Source organism: Pocillopora verrucosa, chromosome 3 (assembly GCF_036669915.1).
Source record: "Pocillopora verrucosa isolate sample1 chromosome 3, ASM3666991v2, whole genome shotgun sequence".
Classification (NCBI taxonomy): domain Eukaryota; kingdom Metazoa; phylum Cnidaria; class Anthozoa; order Scleractinia; family Pocilloporidae; genus Pocillopora; species Pocillopora verrucosa.
The window spans coordinates 4,037,361-4,062,429 of NC_089314.1; the positions used below are offsets into that span (position 1 = coordinate 4,037,361).

General features: G+C 38.1%; 1 protein-coding gene and 1 long non-coding RNA gene across 2 annotated transcripts; both read left to right on the forward strand.

Moving 5' to 3' along the window:
- Positions 1-1,137: 1,137 nt before the first annotated feature.
- On the forward strand, positions 1,138-4,204 carry LOC131774478 (C-reactive protein-like). Its single transcript, XM_059090507.2, has 6 exons — positions 1,138-1,263; positions 1,397-1,665; positions 1,921-2,035; positions 2,209-2,265; positions 2,946-3,171; positions 3,829-4,204. The coding sequence occupies exons 1-6, from the start codon at positions 1,188-1,190 to the stop codon at positions 4,202-4,204; spliced, it is 1,119 nt and encodes a 372-aa protein (XP_058946490.2). The 5' UTR covers positions 1,138-1,187.
- An 18,498-nt stretch (positions 4,205-22,702) lies between these two features.
- LOC136280033 (uncharacterized) lies at positions 22,703-23,541 on the forward strand. The gene is made up of 3 exons (XR_010717108.1): positions 22,703-22,967; positions 23,212-23,326; positions 23,498-23,541. It is a non-coding gene; the product is annotated as an uncharacterized lncRNA (long non-coding RNA).
- Positions 23,542-25,069: the final 1,528 nt, after the last annotated feature.

Here is a 25,069-nt window from a genome sequence, read left to right on the forward strand (position 1 = left end):
TTTTTGATCAATTTAAGCTCATGCATCCTACGGTCATTACATAGTGCCTGCCACGTATAATGGAAATCTCTAAGAGAGGAGGCAGCCATTAGGATTAGGCTTTTTGTTCTGATTGTAATGAATCTTAGCTAATCCTACCAGTCATTAAATAATCTAAAAATTAATAAAATTAGAATACTAGCCGCCAGCAAAGCAGCCGGTCGATAGAAGTATTTAAAAGCAGGGTTTATCACAGGTTCGAAAAATGAATGAATCGTAGGTTGGAAGTGGAAACCATAAGAAGCGCACACATAGATTTCATTGAACACCAGCCCAAGTCTAAACACTGCTTTAAACGCGTTTAGCCGTACAGTAAATGTAAGATAAGTGCTTGGAGTATCCACAGACAGTGATTAGATCAGTGGAAGGCAAGAGCACGGGAAAATGAAGGATGGGGTTGGACGGGGGGAGAGGGAAGGGGCTGATGAATAACAGCAGCTACTTAACTGCTTGTAAACTCAACAAGTAAATAAATGAAGTTCACCTCCCTAATAATCATACAACTGCCTTCAATTCAACTCTACGGACAACCTCTCGTGGGCCAAGGAAACTGGGTTTCTAAAGACTTCAGGTAAAACTAGGACTTCAAAATTATGAAGAAATAGCTACCCTTGAGCTTGAATATCACGTAATCTCCAATGCTATAGGCCTCGGACAACCTGTTAAAAACCGGTTGTTCTCGAAAAAACCGGTAAAAACATATTTTCAAAGCTCTCTCTTGAAACAATAGCTTAAAAAAAAAAAAAAAACTGACCTTGTAACTCAACTATTCAACATATCATCTCGAAACTCCCTCATTCAATGCGTGGTTTCATAGGGTGCCATGAGCGACGAGAAAACCTTTTGTAGCATTATTTTTCTTCTGAATTTCCATATCAAAAGCTAGTGCGCTCTAAAATAAAAGAGACTAGAAAGAAAGATAAAGAGACCTAGGGACGCGAGAAAACATTTACCGAGGAAGACAAACAGGAGCAAATCAGGAGGCCAAAGGCTTAAAAAAGGAAACCAAATTAATAATTGATTACAAGATATCGAGTCATTAAAAGCAGATGTTTGCAAAGCCCATGTAAAAGCTTAATGCTGCATGTCTGTGGCATTGCGAAATCATGTATCCCCATGAAAATCATTTCTCTTTGAGCTAGAAGAATATGATGGCTTTTTTCTATTTATCTGCCAATTTTCTTGCTCTGGTTGTATCGGCGAGCTCTGTGAAGACTTCAAAAGGTATCATTTTTTTCCGTTGCAGTGATGCTCGCGTTCCTTTCTGCTTTATTCTCCTGATATCTAATTATGTTTTAAAGAACGTATAAGCCAAAACAATTTTAATTGGTCATCTTCATTTCTTTATCAAACACAGGACATACGCCAAACGATGGGGTAGTCTTCACCGATTTTCTTGCTCACAATGGCTACTACTTGAACATCACAACTGTTGGTACAGAACTGGTCCAAGACTCCTTTGAGTGCGCGTTCAAGTGTCTCGAGAAGGATCCGTGTTTGTCCTTCAACCTGGCAGATTTGGATGATAACATTGACAATCTGCTATGTGAACTGCTTCCATCTGATCATTACACCCATTCAGACAAGTTCATCACTAACCGTCTTTGGTATCACTATAGTATCGTGGTAAGTTTTTTTTTTCTACTTTATCTTATTATTTCGTTTCTTTGTTATTATCATTTCATCCTGATAATAACTAAAATCGGTTACAGTCGTTTGAGCAAATTTTATTCAACTGTTCGACATTAATATCTCTCTTTAGCTTTATGTTCCCTTTTTTATTCCTCGCAAGCCTTTTTTAAGTCGTTTATCGATGCGTCATCGCAGTTTGTTTGACTGGATTTTATCATGGAAGTAAGTCATTGATTTTCTCGGTTTCAGTCTCCTTGCTTGAAGTTGCCCTGCCAGAACGATGGAACTTGTATACCTCTGTACCGGACAAACGGCTACAAGTGTCGCTGTACCAAGGCATACACCGGAAGCCACTGCGAAAAAGGTAAAGGTTTGGTTTCTAGAACAATGTTTTTAAAAATATTTCGTGCGCGTGCTTGTCGTATCTGATGCCTACTGAGCCATCACTCATCGTCATCTGACTTCATACTGACTTGTTTGTACAAACATGAATTTTTTTCCCATCATTATTCATTTTCTTTGTTCTTTTTACATCAGTTGATAATGACTGCAGCTGTTCATCAGGACCAGAAGGAAAACAGAGATGCAAAATAGGTCAGTTAATATCCCACCTTCGAGCCACTTCCTCTTCACGAAGACCAACGAAATTCGCGCACGCATACGCACACACACACGCACACACGCATGAACAGGCGGTGGATAAGCTATGCGATGCGTCCATGTTTTGCCTTATGGAACTTTATAGCGAGTGAGGTAAGGGCCGAAGTATAGAAGAGAACACACACCCATTCAGGCACCCGCGCAAACATGCAGACACAAACACAAAAGAGGTGAACAGGCTAAGAGACACGTCCGACATTCTATTCACTTGAGAGTGACGACTACTTGTTTTGCCTTCTCCACCTATGCAATAACCATGACATCTATACGACGATCTTCATATACTCCACTGTTGATAATTACATTAGGGCCTTAGATAGTTGTTGAGGACGCAGCCCGAACCCGCTACCTTGCAAAGAAAGTGGGGGAAAACTATCAGTTACCTGGGTAGAACTACGGGTCGTTCAAAACTTGAAAAGAAGGCGGGATTGAGTCTTATTCTAGGTTGCTTACAATCGAATATTGTTATGCTATCGTCGCCGATAAGCGTGCGGTATTTATGAAGAACACTAGAAGATGTATACAAATACTGGATCCTTCTGAGGAAGGAAAATTCATTGAAGAAAGTTTCCCAAACAACTCCAAATTTCTGCAATTCATTTCCTCTGTTATAGAGTACCTTATGGTGTTTCCGGAGCCGCGTTCTACCGGAAATTATGCCATGAAGAATCCAGCCATAGCTTCAGGTCTCAGCCAGTTGTCGCTGTGTTTTTTCATCACACTTGTTCAAGACCAAGGAGCTCAGACAGTCGTCAGCTATGCCAAGAAACGTAACAATGAGATGCTTGTCGAAATTTACCCAAAAAGGATAATTGTTTATGTTGGCAACAAGTTGTTCCGGTAATGCTGCATATATTTTTTTAAAAGTCGGTCGGGGCATTTTTTAATCGAGCCACGATAAATCATGATACAGGAAATGCTATGATCGGCTTCTTCCTCCTAGATAGTTAATGTCTAACGCTTTGCGGAAAGGAATAGAGCTAAACATACAAATAAACGAAAAGCCGTGGCTACTTTCTCTTTTCTTACCATGATTTAAATACCAAATATGTTAATCTTTGACCAAAACAAATCTAGAAGTATTTTCCTTGCGCTTTGCAAATAACTATTCGGGTCTTTTTTTTTTTAAATTTGATTTAGATCACTATGCTCAGTAGGGCATTAAAATCTTTCAAGTAACGAGGACTCGATTATTACGGTTCTAGCCACAAAAGGATGAGGTTTCTTAACCGACCCGGCTTTCGAAATAGTAGCTCAGATCATACTTTTTGATATAGCGGAAATTGAAATGAATGAATGAAAGCAATGAACAAATGGAAGCTTGAAGATTGACTGACCGACAGATTATTGACCGACTTCACTGGTTGACAGATTGACTGACTGACCACTGACTGACAGACTGAATGACTCTGCTGACAATGAAAATGGAGGGTATTGAATGATCGACAATATTATTTACTTTTGTTTTGTTCGCATTGTTCTTTGTTTTTTCTTCAGTTTTACCTCGACAAATCTCTACGATGATACCTGGCAGCACGTGTGTCTCACCTGGGAAAATACTCAAGGAGTAGCGAAACTCTATAAAGATGGTCAATTTGCCGGACAGGTAACAAATAATGCCACTGAGAACTTTACACTTACGGCTGGCGGCTTCCTGGTGCTCGGACAAGACCAAGACTCTATTGGCGGAGGATTTATTCGTAGGCAAACTCTTCGTGGCCGATTGGCAAGTGTTAACATGTGGGATAAAGTTCTGTCCGAAAGCGACATTGCCGCTCAGTACACAAATTTCAGCGTACCTTATGGTTCTGTTCTTAACTGGTCTGTATTCAAAAATCTTACTCATGGCAATGTCACAGTTGAAGAACCGTGAAGTAAATTGTTTAGAGATCAAACACTCTAGACTTGATGTAAAATTCCTTATGTTAGAGTATATATTATAGGCTTGCTGAATCACGTGGTGTACCTACGAAATAGATAACGAAAGTCAAAAAAGCATGATGTAAGTAAGCAAATGAAATTTCAGGGACAGAGATGTATATTCCTGATCCAGGCCTAGGATATGTGATCTCCACTGAAGTTATTTATAGATAGTCCTACGCACGAACAGGTCGGTATGGGAACTAACCTCAATAGTATGCACAGAGTTAGGAAAGGAACGGGTATTTGACTCGAAGCTCGAAGTACTGTTTAAATGTTTGACTTTCCAATGTTGAAGCCACTGTTGTTTCCGGCGTAAGTGGAACGTTCCGGGACAGATTAAATTTAGGCACATTGAAACATTGAAAACATGAAAAAGGGCAAACGGTGACAGCTTTTCCTTTTCAAACAACTCTTGCTGCACTGCTTGTACTATTTAAAAGCATTTAAACATCTCTAAACGTTAACGAATTTCTTTCCGCTTTTTCAATTTCTGGCATCTATTTCGTACATTGCACAATAATAATAATAAAACTAATGATAATAATAGGTATCAGAAACAGCTGCTGTTACAGCGATTCAAAAGATCTGCATGCTGGGATCTGCACGAATCCTCAGAAAGGTGCTTGGTGTATGAACAAAATGATTGACTTGAGTGACTGGTGCCCTCGGTGCATGGTTTGCGTCCAGCTGATGCACAAGAATGTAAATATATATAAATATAAATCATAATCATTGTCATAATAAAAATCGTAATAATGAGAACAAAAAGAATTTGATGATTAACATTCAATGAGATGGCTCTTCTTGTCCACTGTTTCCAAGTCGAATTGGATTGTGGAGCTTTGGTTTTTTGTGGAGGGAGAAAAGCACTCGTAGCAAGGACGTGAACAAAAATAAACTCAACCCACATGTGGCGCCAGCAGGTCCAGGAATTGACACTAAGCTGCAACGGTGGTAGGACAACGAGTACTCTCACCACTGCGCCATGTCCGTTCCCTAATTTGACATTAAGATTGACAATAACCATATTGATTGAGAGAATCTTAGCTCCTCGCAGTCGTAAATAGAAAAAAAAGGTGTAGGCTGATTCTTAAGGCCAGGCCAAACGCACGTGACGTTTCAACACAAGATCTATCAAGCATTTACGTATTTGTAGATGTTTATGTGCCCCAGGTTCCTCGCCCGCTCGGACGTGAACACCATACTGAATATGACGGCCTCGAGTGGCAATGCTGAAGATATATCCACTTCGTCGGAATTTTGCTCTTCACTGAATTTCTAGGCGCTACTTTACGCGGATAATAAAAGAGAAGGGAAAAGAGGATAAAGGGATAAAACTCGCCAATGAAGCTAGGGAAGAAAAGAGAGGGATTACTATGCAAATTGCAGTCAAACCTGTATTAAGCAGCTAAGCACGGGGAATGGTGGGGTGACCGCTTAATAAAGAAAGAAAGAAACTGACACACAGTGCGCAGCTGAGTGTGTCACTGATTTTCTTACCAAATTTTGATGTGCTTCGTGATCAGTTACTAAAAAGAGCCACGGCAACATAGAGTCCATTTGTTTTCTACGCTGTGAAGACGTAAAATATCATTAACAGTAACGTCATCTATTCGTCTTTCTATAAAAGACCTTAAAAACTAATCAAAACTCAGACATAGTTTGATGCTACTCTGGTTTAAAGATTTAATGAATGTAACCGAAGAAGTTGCGATTTATAGACCCAACATTTGTACACTCCTGTCTAATGCCTTCATCAGGGGTGATCTTAACACTGCCACAAGAGGTCCTTTTATACGATCACTTATTAGCTGCCTTTTTTCTGACGAAGTGTATCATTTGTATTTCAATCACCTATGTAAAGAAAACTATGTGCTTCCATCGAGTTTAAGGTTTCGGCCTCCTTTGCGGAGTGCTAAAAGTGCTTATTATTTTCTAAAGTTACGAATAGATGAATATCACAGTTCCAAACTGTGTTTGCGTGCGTTATTCTCCCGTTCACTCAATGAACTCTGCTTTGATCAACAACTCCGAAACTTCCTGGGTCGAGGAGTTCTGCTGTTCGAAAGAACAACAGACATTTACCAAACAGAAAGAGAAACACGGCAGAAAATTCCGTCATTTACTCAGTAAGATAAATGGGTCATGAACCTTTCCTCCGAGGAGTTATCCGCGCTAGAACGGAATGGTGTAGAGAAGGGTCTGAAGTTTGCTATTGCTCCTCGCAAAATGCCGACTGCTGAAATTGTCGCCGCTGTCGAGGAGAGCATCTCTCAATTCAACGATGACCGTTACTCAGGCGTGCTAAACCTCCTCCCAAAAACATTCAAAAGGATGTTTTCAATGCGCTTATATCTATTAAAAAGGATTCGGACAGGCTCGTATTATCTGCTGACAAGAGTAACTATGCTGTGCTTATGGACAAACAGTAATATCACCTCAAAGCTTTGTATCTGCTTAATGAGGAAAGTACGTATGCAGTCTTAGACTCTGATCCTACCAGTAAAACTCAAAGAAAGTTAAACAAAATGTCGCTTGATTTGAAAAAAACCTGTAAGAGTGGTGACTATACCCAAAAGATATTTTACAGTAGTGACGGCTTATGTCCACGTTTTTGTGGCTCACCTAAAATTCGTAAACCGGGAATTCTTTTGAGACCTGTCGTCTCTTTTTTTAATTCTCCGACTTGTGCATTTCTGGTTCTCTTGCGAAAATATCGTCGCCTGTTGTTGGGGATACTTATTACACTCTGTCAAAAATTCCTGCGAATTTGCGGATTTCTTAAGACATAAAACTCTTAACGCTTGTGAAGAATTACTATCTTTCGACGTTGTTTCGCTCTTCACGAAAATCCCACCTGATCTTGACGTTAAGGTTGCGGAGGAGAGACTCAGAGAAGATACTTCCCTAGGACAAAGAACTGGAGGATATCATTCATCTGCTGTCTTTTTGCCTCAAAACCACGCAATTTGCATACAACGGCACCTACTATCAATGGCAATGGAAGACGTGGAACAAAAGGGCCTTGGCCACTTCACCGGTTAAACCCTTTTTCTGGAAACGATATGTCGACGATGTTATTTTTGCGGTATCCGGAAATGAACCAGAGCGCCTCCTATCGCATTTGAATTCAATAGAGCCGTCTACTCAATTTACCCTTGAGCGTGAAAAAGATAACATGGCTGCTTCACCGATAAACGAAATGTTTTGGACTGCAGTACACTGTTTCTTGTTTATCTTAGAGTACTGAGAGACGTGGTTCGACGTGAATTGCATTATCGAGGGTCAAATTATATAGAGAATTATTTGAAGGGAAAATTGCTACGAGTTGTCGGGAGGTTCGAGTTATCGAGGTGATCGAGTTATCAGAGTCAACTATATTTGTGTTTTTCTAGATAAGCGTTAGGAGACTCAAAAAGCATATCATTAAGACAAAAAGCATACAAAGACGTAAAGTAAAAAATGTCGAACACTTCGAAATAACTTGAAGGCAGGTATTTTCATAAAGCACCTGAATTCATTTGAAAGGCGATTTTCCCAGTTAAATCCTCTCTAATCTTTCAGGTGAAAAAATGAAGGAAAACACGAATTACATGTATAAGCATAGCGCCAAAAACACTCTTTTCAACAAGACATAGAGTTGGAATTGTGAGATATCCAGCAACTTAAGCAAAAGTCTGTTCTGCCAATGCGAATGGAATCATTACATTGATAAGAAAAAAGGTTACGAGGAATCCAATGACAAACTACAAGGCCTTTTATTGTTGGGCTTCCTTCGTCATATGTTTTTCACAATTTAACACCAAGATAATGGGGAAATTAAAGAAGTTTGTCGCTGTTTGTTTCAGTGTAATCACCTGCTCCATGATATTCTTTAGTATCAAAAAGATCCATTCAAGATCCGTAATTGGTTCCCTGCACTTTCGTATATTTTTGACATAGGTATTGCCTACAAATAATAGCACAGACAACGCTTCCAATCTGTTTGTGTTAAGATTATTGTCCCTATTATGGTGCATAAAATAATGAGCTGTGATCGTATGTAGAGCTCTTCATGAAAAAATCCGGATCAATCAATGTCCCATGATAGCAGATTAATCTACGCTACAATTCAATTTGTCTTTTGACAGCCCCTGAAGAATTTTTCTACAACTGAAGTAAGTATACGAAGATGAAAGCTCGTTTTTAGACATCACAGAACAGCAACAAAGGTAAGCTGACACCAACGACGTACAAAACGCATTAAAAAGAAAACTAATTAAAAGAAAAGGAGTAGATTATGGAAGAACTGATATTGCAAGCAGAGATCTTGATATCATCCTGTTTTTCCACTCGAGAATATCTTAGTGCGACTTGAGTCCTCTAATTCAACATTCTGTTGACAAATGGCAAAATCCAAAACCCACCTGACGCCTAAACTCCTGTCAGAAGACCTAGACTGAAAAATCAATTTTTTTAAATCTAAAGAAGTTCAAATCGTAACCGTGGCTTTACTCAGATTATAGCAAGGCCCTATCAGTGACAAGAAAAATGTTTGTTTGTCTTCGCTATACATCAGCGGGAACATATCAAGAATTTCAAGCGAAGGCGATCACACTCAGACTGAAGTCGCTCGAAATAATAACTCTAAGTGGCTTCGTCTACTTTTTGACCGATATGCTGTTCGAACAAACCCACCTTACGAAACCGAATAAATTAAGTAAATTTGCAGATGATAGATGAAAAGCTGATTGCAAAAGGTCTCAACGGAGTTAAGCGTTAGCCAGACCTTTTCCTATTTAGCCGTGAAGCGTAAAAACTTTGAAATTCAACCGTTAGTCATAAGAAAAAATCTACCGTAAAATTTTTCTGGTGACCTTAATGGAGAGATAATAATCTTTAGCCGTAAGTTGGCCAAAATTTTAGCTGTGAAAGCCATCACTCCATTGGAACCCTTTGCCAAACCCCCAATTTTCTATGGTTCGATTATTCTTCGAATTGTTCTAAAAAATCGTTTCTTTTCGAGGACGGAGTAAGAAATAGACCAGAAATTGATGGACCCAGCAAAGATCATGTCCTTTTCCTGTCCTCATGATCAAACCTTCGCCTATTACCTAGATGACATAGCCTCCATTCAAGCTACAGTAGTCAGCACCCTCGTTGCAATTCCTGCAACTATATCTTTAAACATGTTACTGATCGTTGCAGTGATTAGAGAGAAATTACCGCAAAACCATACATACCATGCAGGTTCCGGGCGCTACTACTAACTGAGTTATGAAGCCACACTTTGGGTGTATGAGGGTTCTTCCACCCAGTAAAGGAATCTGATCTGTGAAGCTTTATGCGAGATAATGGTAATCACTGTATTTCCACGCACCCTGGTATTTTTCAATATTTCGGGACCGTTTAGATTGTCTATAATCGGGGTTTATTACACCTACGATTATACTCAGCACCTGATTGATTGAATGTTTAGCGTAGTGCTTTCTGAAGACTTAAAAAATTAAGGGCTACCAGATAAATGTTTTGCTTTTGCAATTTGACTGAAATCACTTTGATGATAAATCATAAAAGCGTGTGAGAGTTAGAGGTAAGATAACGTTGGTCGCATTTTCTGTTGTGGGGTGAAAAGCTTTTATTGATTGAAAATTTGCTACTTTTGCAGACTTGCACAACGTGAAATAATCATGTCAGAGAATTGTAATGACTTTCTCCATCTTTTTCAAACCTCACACTTCGGTAGCATTTCCTCATTCTCGCCGATCATGGCCGGACGAATATTCTGATAGAACGATTGTCAATAGACCAACTTTCTAAGCGATTTACAGGGAATTTGATATTGCTTTGTTTTTTTGTTTTTTGTTTTACTTCGCACTGTGATTGGTTCAGAAAACATGAATCAAGAATGGCTTTTTTGCTTCAAGAACCGAGAAAGAAAGCCAATTGTGTTTGTAGCACAATAAACTCACGAGTGTTGCTTATGTTTTCTTTGTTTTGTTTTTTTTGTTTTGATTTTTACGACTCCACTGCCGGCATTGTCCAAAAATTACGAAAACTGTTAGTCCGCTTGGGTAGCCAGCTCGAACACAGGATTCGCTTCCTATTGTCCACGGGCGCTGCCAGCGATATAATGATTTCATGTATTGTATTTTGCTGTAGTTTTATCTCCTTCGTTGCGCGCTTAGTGCGAATAGTTGAAGGAAAGTTTGTTATTTTCGTACAATGGCGAAACTTCTAAACTACTATGTCTTGCTGTACGCCACAAGAAACGAAGATTCGTTCGTCCACTCGAAGAGCCTTAAACTATTTTCCATATAACCCATTTAAAAGGAAAGGATGAACTTTAAGTGGCCAGCAGAATGTTCTTCTCTCAGTTCACACCCCGAAGAGTTATGTAAATCCCTTTTGCAATTTTAATAAGTGTTACATAAAGAATTGATCATCACTGCATTTCAAAACAGTATAATTTAATTAATTTCCAGAGCATATACGGAGTTGGCGTACATATTTACCATCATTGTAAGGTAAAATGGACTTGAAACTGTTGACAATTTTCCATCCCGCCAAGTGTAAAAAAACATAGTAATAATAATAAAAAATGTCAGATTACTTTTAAATTTTAGTTATCCATGAATAGCATTTGTGTTAAGGCCAAGCTAAGGCCAGGTTGAAGATAAATGCTTGTTCAGCTAACCGCTGAAGATTTTATCAGACCCAGTCAACCGTGGCAGTCCGAAATACGTGCATACTAAATGCATGCATGATTTTTCGATGCCTTACTTGCTTCGCAACGGAAAAAAAAAAAAAAAAAAAAAAAACTACCTAACCCCAGGCAAAAGCATTTAATTATTGCGGGTGATGCTCAGTCGCCGTTTCTCCGATCACAGTGAGAGTTGCCAAATATATTTCAGAGAATTAACAACCAAATACTGGCCAGTTTTTAAGCTTTAATTATTATTTCCCTTGTACACTGATTATTCTATCTGTTCTTCTACAATATAATTTTTCATGCTGATCTTTGGAGACTTACTTCCCGCCTAACAGCATGAGAAGTAGCCGTGAGTATAGCAAATGAAACTAGCTGGCGAAACATTATGAACATAATGATTGCCATCTACGCGTTTTGGCTGGAAGTAAAACCTAAATTCAATATAAATAAAAGTACATTCTGTCATTCTTCTATTCTTAACAGTGTTTTAAATTCAAAACAAACAAAGTACATTCTGTTATTCTTCTATTCTTAACAGAGCTTTCAAAAAAACATGAGTAAATAAACGAAGCTCACCCTCCTAATAATCCTGACTGTCTTCATTCAAAACTACGGACAATGCCAAGTGGGACGAGGAAATCGGGTCTCTAAAGATTTCTTGTAAAACAAGGGCTTATGATTAAATAATTGCTCGTAAGTTTGACTATCAAACAACTACAGTACTGTATCTTCAATGCAAGGCTTCAGACTATGACAAGGAGGGGCAGGAAAACAGGGTTAAAACATATTTGCCTAGCTTTCTTTGAAGCTGGAGCTTCATAAAAATATAAAAAAAACTTCCTCATTCGATGCATGGCTTCAAAGTGTGCCATGACCGACGAGAAAACCTCGAGTACCATTATTTTTCTCCTAAAATTAACATATCAAAACTAGAGCGCTCTAAAATAATAGCAACTGCAAAGAAAAGTAAAGAAACGCAAGAGCCTCAAATAATAAATTAAAAACTCCCCTGGTAGCTTAACTATCCGACATATCATCAGGGAACTTTCTCATTCAATGCATGACTTCAGAGAGTGCCATGGGCGACGAGAAAACCTTGTGTACCATTATTTTTCTCCTGAATTTACATATCAAAAACTAGAGCGCTCTAAAATAATAGCAACTACAAAGAAAGCTAAAGAAACCCAGGGGCGCTTGAAAACATTTCAAGAGGAAAACAAAAAATCGAAACAAGAGGCCAGACGCTTAAAAAAAGGACCGCCAATTAATAATTGATGACAAGATATCGTGTCATCAACAGAAGCAGATGTATGCAAAGCCCCATTTCTCTTTGAGCTACAAGAATAAGATGGCTTTTTTCTATTTATCTGCTAATTTTCTTGCTCTGGTTGTATTGGCGAGTTCTGTGAAGACTTCAAAAGGTATTTTCCTTCCGTTGCAGTGATACTCGCGTTCTTTTTGCTCTATTTTTGCTGATCTCTACGTCGTGTATTTAACAAAGTATGAGCCAAAACCGTTTTAATTGGTCGTCTTCATTTCTTTTTTGAACACAGGACAAACGCCAAACGTCGGGTTTGTCTTCACCAATTTTCTTGCTCACGAAGGCTACCATTTAAACGTTACAACTGTTGGTACAGAACTGGTCCAAGACTCCTGTGAGTGCGCGTTCAAGTGTCTGGAGAAGGATCCATGTTTGTCCTTCAACCTGGCAGATTTGGATGATAACATGGACAATCTGCTATGTGAACTGCTTCCATTTGACCATTACACCCATTCAGACAAGTTCATCACCAACCATCTTTGGTATCACTACAGTATTGCGGTAAAAAAATTTTTCTTTTTCTACTTTATCTTTATCATCATTTTTTTCTTATTATTTCATTCTGATAATAGCTACAACCAGTTGAAATCATTTGAGCAAATTTTATTCAACTTTTCAACGTTAATACATCTCTCGTCGGAAGCCATTTTTAAGTCGTTTTATCGATCCGTCATCGAAGTTTGTTTAACTGGTTTTTATCAAGGGAGTAAGTAATTGATTTTCTCGGTCTTAGTCTCCTTGCTCGAAGTTGCCCTGTCAAAACAATGGAACTTGTGTACCTCTGTACCGGACAAACAGCTACAAGTGTCGCTGTACGAAACCATACACAGGAAGCCACTGCGAAAAAGGTAAAGTTTTGGTTTCTAAAACAATATTTTCAGAAATATTTCGCGCGCGTGCTTGTCATATCTGATTCCTAAAGAACCATCACTCGTCGCCATTTGACTTCACTCTGACTTATTTTTGCAAACAAAAATTTTACAATGATTATTTACTTTCTCTATTCTTTTTACATCAGTTGATAATAACTGCAGTTGTTCATCAGGACCAGAAGGAAAACAGAGATGCAAAATAGGTCAGTTAATATCTCGCCTTCGAGTTAAGGAAATAACTTGAAATAGCTTTCCGAGACACCTATACCGGATATATATAAAAAGCCCTAAAAAGCGCCCTCCCTTTACGAAGTCAAAGGAAAGTCACACTTGTTCACAAAAAGATTAAAGTTTTAAGGCAAACGTGACCACAATTGATGCACTTATACATGGGGAAATCCCGTTACACAGTTTTTTGGGTCGATGTCGTAATATCTCCAATAGATTTTTTTCTCAACTTAAGAATTTTGTTTTTCGAGCTAGACCTCGCTGTTGAGTGAATTTCATCACATTAAACTGAGTCGTTTCAAAATCATGACTCCGTTGAGTTTACTCTTTCTCCACGTGGATCAATCTAAAATAAACGCAAGCTCCAAATCAACTTTTACTGATTATATCGCAATAGTCTTACATCTGAAAAATTTTCAATGGGTTCTGAGCTGTTGTGTTAAATTTAAAACAGTTCCTCGTATCGATAAGAAACCGCAAACTAGCCAATTAAGAGTAATTTTCTATCATTACATCATTCATCCACTAATTTCCATTGTTTTGTTTTTTTTCGGAAGTGGCTCTACAAAATTTGTCTTAATTTTGCAATCTTGAAATACAGCACATGTACATTACATTAACTTTTTTGAAGACTCAGAGAAATAGTACCTATTTACCTACGTCGTTTCCCTGTTCAACTGGAAGATAGAAATTTGACAGCTTTTATCTTTTCCTTTTTTTCTGAGCAAAATGCCGTCAACTCTAATTTGCATAGGTCAGCATGCGTCACAGTTTCCTAACACGTTTTCGTCGGCTGAAAATGCAAATGTATGGCGGACAATGTATATACGTTTTTGACCATGACAACTGAATGTTAGCTTCGTTCTCTTTTGCCCTTTTTATGGACCTTGACATCCTCTCGGTCAATGAAAAAAGGGAGAAAAAGAGCGAAGCGAATGTCCAGTCATCTTGACTGAACAAGCTTTGTCAATAAAGGATTTATCATTTAGCTAACGATTTCGTTTTATTTTAAAAGAAGCAAGAATGATATTTTACTTCCAGAGCCGAGAAAGAAAGCCAACTGTGTTTGTAGCACAATAAATCCACGACAGTCGTTTATGTTTTCTTTGTTTTGTCTGTCCTCAGCTGATTTTTGCGACTCCACCGCCGGCATTATCGAAAAAAATTGCTAACTCTGTTAGTCCACTCGGGTAGCCAGTCGGATCTCAGGATTCGCTTCAGTTTCCTATTGCCCTGCTATGGAGAAAAGAAATTATCTCGGAAATGAAAATTAACTTGAAGGCATGGTCCCTGAAAAATTTTTACAATGCCAAAGAATACGTTGAAAATCTGTTAGATGAAAAGTTATTGCTACAAATTCAACAAACTTGTTTTAGAGCTCGGTTTTTGAATAACTTCGCCTGGAAGCTGAAAATTAAGACTAATTTTGAAAGAGCTTGATTTAATTTGTTGCCTTCTTCACCCTGCGCATAAGAGAAGGTACGTTTTTTTTTCGGTGGGGGGCGGGCTGGGACCTCGTAGGGGAGGGTCATCTGTGAAAGTAAACAAAGGGAGGGTCGTACCTCTTTATAGGCTATTTAAGGGGAGGATTACACACCTTTTGCAGAATTTTTCTTTTTTGTGATGTTGCTTTCTATTATTCTTACAGAGTAAGTTTTTCTTTTCACTACTTCGATTTTAATTTGGTGTTTTATTATAGGTTCTATGCTACATTTCTAGGTGTATATTATGCTATGGCACATAGTTTTTCTCAGAGGACTCTTGTCCTTTTCCATCCGTATCGAGACGTACTAGACTCAGGTATCGTTTCTTCAGCTTCTTGCTTCTGTTGACTATCCGCTGCCTGATCTCCTGAGTCATTTAGTTCTGAATAGTTACTTCTAGATTCAACAAAGCGCTCTACCCTGTCACTGTCACTGTCAGACTCTGACGTTGAGCAGAGGCTGGTTTAATGTTGTTTAGACTGTCGTGCACAATAGAGGTCAAAATCTTACCGCCAGTATGTGCCTTCACCACCCTCACTTTTTCATATTTCTTTACTTGAAATGCAATATTGTGGTGATTAATATAAAGTTCAAGTTTACCTACTCTGAGGGAAGTCAACTGATCTACGTAATAGAGATCTTCTCAGTAAATATCATTGTATTCCTGTTGATTTCTGTTTGCCGCTTATCTTTTCGTATTTCAATATCAGTTAGATGCTCAATAAAATCTGCAACAAGCTTTTTTGATGTATTTTTCAGAAACCTGTTTGATTGCCTTTTTATCCCCTGCTTTGAGCTTACCCTCTTGAAACATCTGTTTTATTTGAGCTCGAGGCTGATAATCATCGGGTTTGCGGCCACTCGTAGGTGTTTTCGTACCTGGTAAGCGGTAAAAGTCGGGAAGTTTGCTATAATCGGGATAGGGTCGTGGAGTTGGTGTAGCTGGAGAATGAATTACCCAGTCTCAAAGTTTATGCTTCCATATTCAAACTTCAGCTCTAAAACACTGACTGTTCGCATTTTCTTGTTTTAGCTTGCTCACATTCAATATCGAGATGTATTTATATTCAAACATTTTGCGTCCACAAGCGAAATTTCGTGAGGTTTCTATGGCATAGAACATACCGTGTAGTAGTGAGGGGAGGGTCGCAATTTTGTCAGTCACCTAAAGGTGGGGGGTCAGGAGTTTTTTTTTATTAACACGCAAGGGAGGACTAACACTTCTTTTAGAAAAAAATACAAAATTTCCCAAACCCCCCCCCCCCCACTCCCAAGAAAAAAACGTACCGTCCCTAATCATGACATCTATTCAACGATTCTTCATATTCTACATTGTCAATAATTGCATAATGGCCTTAGATATTTCATGAGGATGCAGCCCGAACCAGCTACCTTGCAAAGAAAGCGGGGCAGAGTATGAGTTACCTAGGTAGAACTGCGGGTCAGACAAAACTTGACAACAAGACGGGATGGAGTCTTATTCTATTTTGCTTACAATTGAACGCTGCAGGGCTATCGTCTCCGTTAAGCGTGCGGCATTTCTGAAGAACACCAGAAGATTTATACAAATACTGGATACTTCTGGAGTGGGAAAATTTATTAAACAAGCACAGTTTCTCAAACAACTGTCTAAAATTTCTGCAATTCATTTCCTCTGTTCTAGAGTACCTTATGATGTTTCCCGAGCTGCGTTCTACAGAAAATTACGCCATGAAGAATCCAGCCATAGCTTCAGATCTCAGCCAGTTGTCGCTGTGTTTTTTCATCAAACTTGTTCAAGACCAAGGGGATCAGATAGTCGTCAGCTATGCCCGTGTTCATAGCAACGACATGATTGTCGAGATTTATCCGACACGGACAGAGTTTTATGTTGGCTTCAAGATGTTCCGGTAATGCTGCATATATTTTTTTAGATGCCGCTCGGGGAATTTCTTTTTCGAGCCACAATAAGTCATGTTACAGGAAATGCTACGATTGGCTTCTTTCTAATGCTTGGAGAGAGAGAGAAAATTGAACATACAAACAAACGAAAATCCTTGGCTTCTTTCTCTTTACTTATCATAATTTAAATACCAAATATGTTAATCTTTGACCAAAACAAATCTAGACGTATTTTCCTTACGCTTTGCAAATAACTATTCGGGTCTTTTTTTTTTTAAATTTGATTTAGATCACTATGCTCAGTAGGGCATAATAGTCGTCTTTCCAGTGACGGGGACTCGCTTAATATGGTTCTAGCCATAAAAGTATGAGGTTTCTTAACCGACCCGGCTTTCAAAATAGTAGCTCAGATGATACTTTGATATAGCGGAGATAAAATTACCTCAGTAAGCATTTTATAAGTAGAGAGAGACGTTTTTCGTCTTGTCACGAGCGTGGGACAAAGAAAAAATTCTGAGTTCCCATGAGGAATCGAACTTCAGACCTTCGGAATCCGAATCCTTTGCTCTACCGCTGAGCCACAGAGACGCTACAATAAGCGATGACTCTATTTTATAAGTAATTGCATGAATAAGAGATTAACTGAAAGAATGAAAACACTGAACGAATGGAAGCCTGAATGTATGAACGATTAAGTCATTGATAAAAGATTGATTGACTGATTGAAAGTTTACTGACTGTTTTATTGATTGACTTGCTAACAGGCTGACTGACAGATTGACTGACTGACAGGCTTATTATATGTTGTTATAAACTGACTGACAGACTGAACGACTCTACTGACTGACTTAGTGACAATGGAAAAGGAGGGTCTTAAATGACCAGATATTTTAATATTGTTTTTTTTCTGTTTTTTTTGTTTTGTTTTGCTTTTTGTTTTTGTTTTTATTTTTGTTTTTATTTTTTTTTTTAGTTTTACCTCGACAAATCTCTACGATGATACCTGGCAACACCTGTGTCTCACCTGGGAAAACACTCAAGGAGTAACGAAACTCTATAAAGATGGCAAATTTACCGGACAGGTAACAAATAATGCCACTAAGAGCTATACACTTAAGGCTAACGGCGCTCTGGTGCTTGGACAAGAGCAGGACTCTATTGGCGGAGGCTTTAATCGTAAGCAAACTCTTCATGGCCAACTGGCAAGTGTTAACATGTGGGATAAAGTGCTGTCCGAAAGCGACATTGCCGCTCAGTACACACATTGCAGCGTACCTCATGGTTCTGTTTTTAACTGGTCTGTATTCAAAAGTCTTACTCATGGCAATGTCACAGTTGAAGAGCCGTGAATAAAATTGTTTAGTGATCATACACTCAAAACCCATAACTCACGTCATGTAAAAAATTCCTTGTGTTAGTGTATTTACTATAGGCATGACTTAATCACGTGGTATACGTACAAATTAGATAGCGAAAGTTAAACACGATAAAATTGAGCAAAGAAAACTCAAGGAACAGAGATGTATGTTCCTGATCCAGGCCAAGATCCAAAATACGTGATCTCCACTAAAAGTATTTATAGACAGTCCCTCGCACGAACAGGTCGGTATGAGGGCTAACCTCGATCGTATGCACAGAGATAGGAAAGGAGCTAGTATTTTACACGAGATACTATTTGAATGTTTGACTTTCCAATTTTGAAGCCACTGTTGTTTCCGGGGGAAGTGGAACGTTCTGGGACAGCTTCAATTCAGACAGTTTGAAGTATTGAAAACATGAAAAAGGATAAGCGGTAACAACTTTCTCTTTTCAAACAACTCTTGCTGCACTGCTTGTACTACTTAAAAGCATTAAAACATCTGTAAAAGTTTACGAATTTCTTTCCGCTTTTTCAATTTCCGAAAATCTTACTCATGGCAATGTTGCAGTTGAAGAGCCGTGAACTACATTGGTCAGTGATCAAAACTCTTGCAGAGCCTAAAATCATAATTCGCGTGATGTAAATTCCGAATATTAGTGAATGTACCATATGCATGGCATAGTAGAAAAATATATACCAAAAATGTTAGTTAGCCAGTTATTTGTAAAATGTTTCATTCGTTTATTTATTCACCTATTTACTTAGTTTTTTGATAAAAAATATTAAGATAAGAGGTAAATTTAAGGAGACCGGTGTTTGCCATAAAGTTAACACAGCTCATGGCAATGTTGCAGTTGAAGAGCCGTGAACTACATTGGTCAGTAATCAACTCTTACAAAGCCTAAAATCATAACTTGCGTGATGTAAATTCCTAATATTAGTGGATGTACCATATGCATGGTATAGCACTAAAATAGATATCAAAATATGACATGATATTTCGTCGAAACGCTGCTTTTGGCCAGTTATTTGTAAAACATTTCATTTATTTATTCACCTATTTACTCAGTTGTTTGATCTAATATATCTAAGTTTTAAGGTGACCGGTGTTTGCCATAAAGTTAAGACAGTTACTTGTTTTATTGTAAGCAGCCTTAACAACATAACACGTTTCTTCTCTGTTCTAATTCATAACACCTGAGAAGAAATTAAGAGGTCCTTTAAAGATCTTTCAAGATCCCAAAGAAATTTCAAACATTGAGAGGCTGACAGGACGAGCGCAAATACTTTGAATGTGCGCCCATGAAAGTCTTCTAGGATGATTATCGCATGTGCCCTATTGCATATATATGATAAGTTGCGACTATGAGAAAAGCCGGCATGTCCCTAATAAGCCACCGTGTTCTACCGCTTTTTGCAACCTCTTAAAACACTCAGGGTGCTTCTGTACAGATTTCTTGGAGTCCATATTACTTGACATCGAAAAACATCGCATGTCCCACAAGGGCCACAGTAGAAGAAAGATATCGGTAAGTTCTTTACAAATCTGATGTATGCTTGCAGTAGTCTAGAAAATTCCAGAATAAAACTTACAGAATCTGGAAATTCTGCTGTTGACATCGTAATTTTAGAACTAGGGTATGTGCTACAGATGGATGGGGGTGAGGGGTGGGCTATGACAAGGTTTGATGTATTAAACTGTTAGAGCGGAAGTTTAGCTGTTAGTTGGCCTACATTATCAATGTTAGCTGTTATGCAGACCCCCTACCCCCTACCCCCTCCCCCCTTACTCCATGGTGGACCTTGCATCACATCTCTCCTGTATTGCGTTACATGAAAAGTACATTATCCAAGGCAATTAAGATGAAGAATCTTCTCATGCATGTTTTCGATGTAAATCCTCAGACTCAAGATAGAGCACTTTTCGCTTGAGTATCGTAAAAGCGTGAAAACAAACCTGTAAAAGGAAAGACTAAAAATATCCAAAATAATTCAGAGTAAAATTAGGCTTAGGGCTTCCCAAAGAACAAAAACCCACTCAGCGTTGTCTTCAAGCAACAAAGCTAGATAAATACAATAAAGAAGAAAATTAAATAAACATACGCTCCATTATTTCTGAAATTTTCCGTGGCAGCAGAACGAGCTGAACTGGAGCTCTTCCCTACCATTATTTATCTCCTGAATTCACACATCAAAATCTAGAGGGCGCTAAAATAATTAACAGAGACTAGGACTGAAAAAAAAGTAAATCCAGGCGCACTAGAAAACATCTACAGAGACTAACAAGAGCAAAACAGGAGGCCAAACGACTAAAAAGGAAGAAAAATATAGTAATTGATGAAAAGATATCGTGTCTAGTTTATCGTGTTGTAAGTTTTCTATTGCCTACCGTATCTGTTTCCTACTGAGCCATCATTTGTCGTCATTTTACTTCACACTGACTTGTTTTTCAAACAGAAATTTTTTCATTTTAATTCATTTTCTCTTTTCTTTTTACATCAGTCGATAATGACTGCAGCTGTTCATCAGGACCAGAATGAAAACAGAGATGCAAAGTAGGTCAGTTAGTAGTCCACCTTCGAGTTAATATAGCTTGAAACAGTTTTCCGCGACACTAATCATTAAGAATGATTTTGTTTTACCTCGAGGGTCGTGTTTGTAGCACAATAAACCCACGAGAGTCGTTTATATTCTCTTAGTTTGGTCTGTCCCCTGCCGATCTTTGCAACTCCACCGCCGGGTAGCCGATTCGCACTCAGGATTCGATTCATATTCTCCACAGGAGCTGCCAGCGATATAAAGCATGATTTCATGTATTGTATTTTGCTGTAGTCTTATCTCCTTCGATACGTGCTTAGTATGAATTAAGTAACAGAAGTTTTTTAGAACTGTCTAAAATCTCTGCAATTATTTTCTCTGTTATAGAGTAGTGTTATAGATGTATTAAACTGTCAGAGCGAAAGTTTAACTGTTGGCTGGCCAATATTTTTAATGTTAGCTGTATGAAGACCCCCCTCCCCCTCTCTTCTCCCTCATATAGGACCTTACATTAAATCTCTTCTGTATTGTATTACCTGAAAACTGCATTTATCTAAACCAATCAGAATAAAGAATTTTTTCATGTATGTTTTCATTGCAAATCCTTAAGCTCAAGATAGAGCTTATTTCGATTGAGCATCGTAAAAGCGTGAAAACAAACCTGTAAAAGGAAAGTTAAAAAAGCGTTTAATAAAATCAGGGTAAAATCAGCTCCGTCTTCAAGCCATAAAGCTAGATAAGTAAAATAAAAATAATAATAATTATTAAATAAACAGACGCTCCATTATTTCCTGAAACTTTTCGTGACAGCAGAATTGAAACGAGCTGATTTCAAGAACTGTAGTTCCTCTGTACCATCATTGATCTCCTGAATTTACAAATCAAAAAGTAGAGTGCTCTAAAACCATAGCAACTAGAAAAAAAAAAGATAACGAAAACTTAGGGGCGCTAAAAAACATTTATAGAGGAAGACAAACAGAAGTTAAACAGGAGGCCAAACGCCCAATAAAGGAAAACAAAATATCAATTGATGAAAAGATATCGTGTCATTCACTGTTCGAGCAGATGTTTGCAAATCCTGTGGAAAAGCTTTATGTTGCGTGTCTGTGGCATCGCGAGATCGTGTATCACAATGAAAATCACTACTCTTTGAGCTTCAAGAATAAGATAGCTTTTTTTCTATTTATCTGCCAATTTTCTTGTTTGTTTGTATCGCGGTTTGTGTCCAGACTTCAGAGGTTATCATCTTTCTTCCGTTTGCGGGAAAGACCAAAAAATGCTAAAAGAATTCAGAGTAAAATCAGTGAAAGGGCTTCCCAAATAACAATAGCCCACCGAGCGCTGTCTTCAAACAATAACGCTAGATAAGTTCGATAAAAAAGCCTTAATAAACAAACGCTCTATTATTTCCTAAAACTTTCCGTGACAACAGAATTAAAACGAGCTGAACTGGAGCTCTACTATTCCATTATTTTCTCCCGAATTTGCAAATAAAAAACTAGAGCGCTAAAATAGCATCAACTAGAAAGAAAAAAATAAAGAACTCAAGGACGCTTGAAAAAATTTTCAGAGGAAGACAAACAGGAGCAGTACAGGAGGTCAAACGCCTGAAAAAAAAATTTAACAGAGAAAGAAAACATTTTTGAAAACATTTACAGAGAAAGAAAACATTTTTGAAAACATTTAAATAGAAAGACAAACGGGAGCAAATTAGGAGGCCAAGCCCCCAAAAAAGGAGAACAAAATAATAATTGATGCGAAGATAAATTGTCATTACCAGAAGCAGATGTTTGCAAAGCCCATGCAAAAGTTTTATGTTGCGTGTCTGTGGCATTACGAAATCGTGTATCACTATGAAAGTCATTTCTCTTTGAGCTACGAGAATAAGATGGCTTTTTTCTTTTTATCTGCCAATCTTCTTGCTCTGGTTGTATCGGCGAGTTCTGTGAAGACTTCAAAAGGTGTTGTCTTTCTTCCTTTTTGCTTTATTTTCCTGATATCTGCATCGTCTTTTTGAGGAAGTCGAAATCATTTTAAATGGTAATTTTCATTTCTTTATCAAAACACAGGACAAACGCCAAACGTTGGGTTTGTCTTCACCAATTTCCTTGATCACAAAGGCTACTATTTGAACGTTATAACTGTTAGTACAGAACTAGTCCAAGACTCCTTTGAGTGCGCGTTCAAGTGTCTGGAGAAGGATCCATGTTTGTCCTTCAACCTGGCAGATTTGGATGATAACATTGACAATCTGCTATGTGAACTGCTTCCATCTGACCGTTACACCCGTTCAGACAAGTTCAACGCCAACCATCTTTGGTATCACTACAGTATTGCGGTAAAATTATTTTCCTTTTTCTACTTTATCTTATCATCACGTGTTTTGTTATTATTATTATTATTATTTCATCCTAATTATAACTAAAATCGATTGCAATCGTTTGAGCAAACTTTATTCAAGTATTCAACGTTAACATATCTCTCGTCGGAAGCCATTTTTAAGTCGTTTCGTTGATCCGTCATCGCAGTTTGTTTAACTGGTATTTATTAAGGGAACAAGTAATTGATTTTCTCCGTTTTAGTCTCCTTGTTCGAGGTTGCCCTGTCAGAACGATGGAACTTGTGTACCTCTGTACCGGACGAACAGCTACAAGTGTCGCTGTACGAAAGCATACCAGGGAAGCTACTGCGAAAACGGTAAGGTTTTGGTTTCTAGAACAACATTTTCAAAAATATTTCGCGCGCGTGCTTTTCGTATCTGATTCCTTCTGAGCCATCATTCATCGTCTTTTTACTTCACACTGACTTGTTTTGACAAACATAAATTGTATGCATTATTATTCATTTTCTTTGTTCTTTCTGTATCAGTTGATAATGACTGCAGCTGTTCATCAGGACCAGAAGGAAAACAGAGATGCAAAATAGGTCAGTTAATATTCCACCTTCAAGTTAAGGTAGCTTGAAACAGCTTTCCGAGACACCTATACCGAATATATATAAAAAAAAAACCCTCAAAAAGAGACTTTCCCTTTACGAAGCCAAACGAAATTTACACGTGTTCACAAAATGATTTAAGTCTGAAGTAATGGGCGTTCCAAGGCAACCACAATAGATGTACTTATATATGGGAAAATCCCTTTACATAGTTTTTTAGATCGATCTCGTAATACGAAACCAATATCCAGCCATCATGACCGAACAAGCTTTTTTAATAAAGGATCTATCTTGTAGCGAACGATTTCTCTTTATTTTGAAAGAATCAAGAATGAATTTTTGACTTCCAGAGCCGAGAAAGAAAGCCAACTGTCTTTGTAGCACAATAAACCCACGACAGTCATTTATGTTTTCTTTGTTTCGTTTGTGGTGGTCCTCCGCCGATTTTTGCGACTCCACCGGCATTGTCTAAAAATTGCAAACTCTGTTAGTCCGCTCGGGTAGCTAATGCAAACGATGGATTCGCTTCTCCACGGGTGCTGCCAGCGATATAACGCATGATTTCATGTGTTGTATTTTACTGTAGTTTTATCTCCTTTGTAACCAGGTAACACGCTTAAAGCGCATTAGGTAAGAAAAGTTTGTTGTTATCCTATTATGGCGAGATAGAAATTATCTCGGAAGTGAAAATTCAATTTGACGGCATGTTTTGAAGATTTTTTACAATGCCTAAGAACACGATGAAAATTCGTCAGATGAAACGTTATTGCGACAAATTCAATAAACTTGATTAAGAGCTCAGTATCTGAATAACTTTGCGTGGAAGCTGAAAAATTAAGAGTTATTTTGAAAGGGCTTAATTTAATTTGTTAATATTTTCTCAAATGCGAGGATATAGCCCAAAAAGCATTTTCTCTGAGGTTGAGAAAAATTCCTATCAAAGATTCTATTCCAAAAACCTCTTTAACGGCATTTCCCCATAACATACGCATATCAGTAGTGATTGACACGACACCCGCTACTTCAAACTTTAAATATTGGTGAACAAAAAGAATCTGGAAATTCTGCTATTGACATCGTAATCTTAGAACTGGGGAATATGCTATAAATAGGGGCGAGGGGGGGGAGGGCTATGACATGGTTTGATGTATTGTATTAAAGGAAAGTTTAAAAATTGCTAAAAGAAATAAAAAAAAAACTCACCCAGCGCTGTCTGCAAGCAATAAAGCTAGATAAGCACCAAAAAAATTAAATAAACAGACGCTCCATTATTTCCTGAAACTTTCCGTAACAGCAGAATTGGAACGAGCTGATTTCAATAGCTTAAACTCTTCTGTACCATTATTTATCTCCTGAATTTACAAACAAAAAGTAGAGCGCTCTAAAACCATAGCAACTGGGAAAAAGAAAGATAGAGAAACCCAGGGGCACCAGAAAACATTTACAGAGGAAGACAAACAAGAGCAAAACAGGAAACCAAACTCCCGAAAAAGAAAACAAAATAAT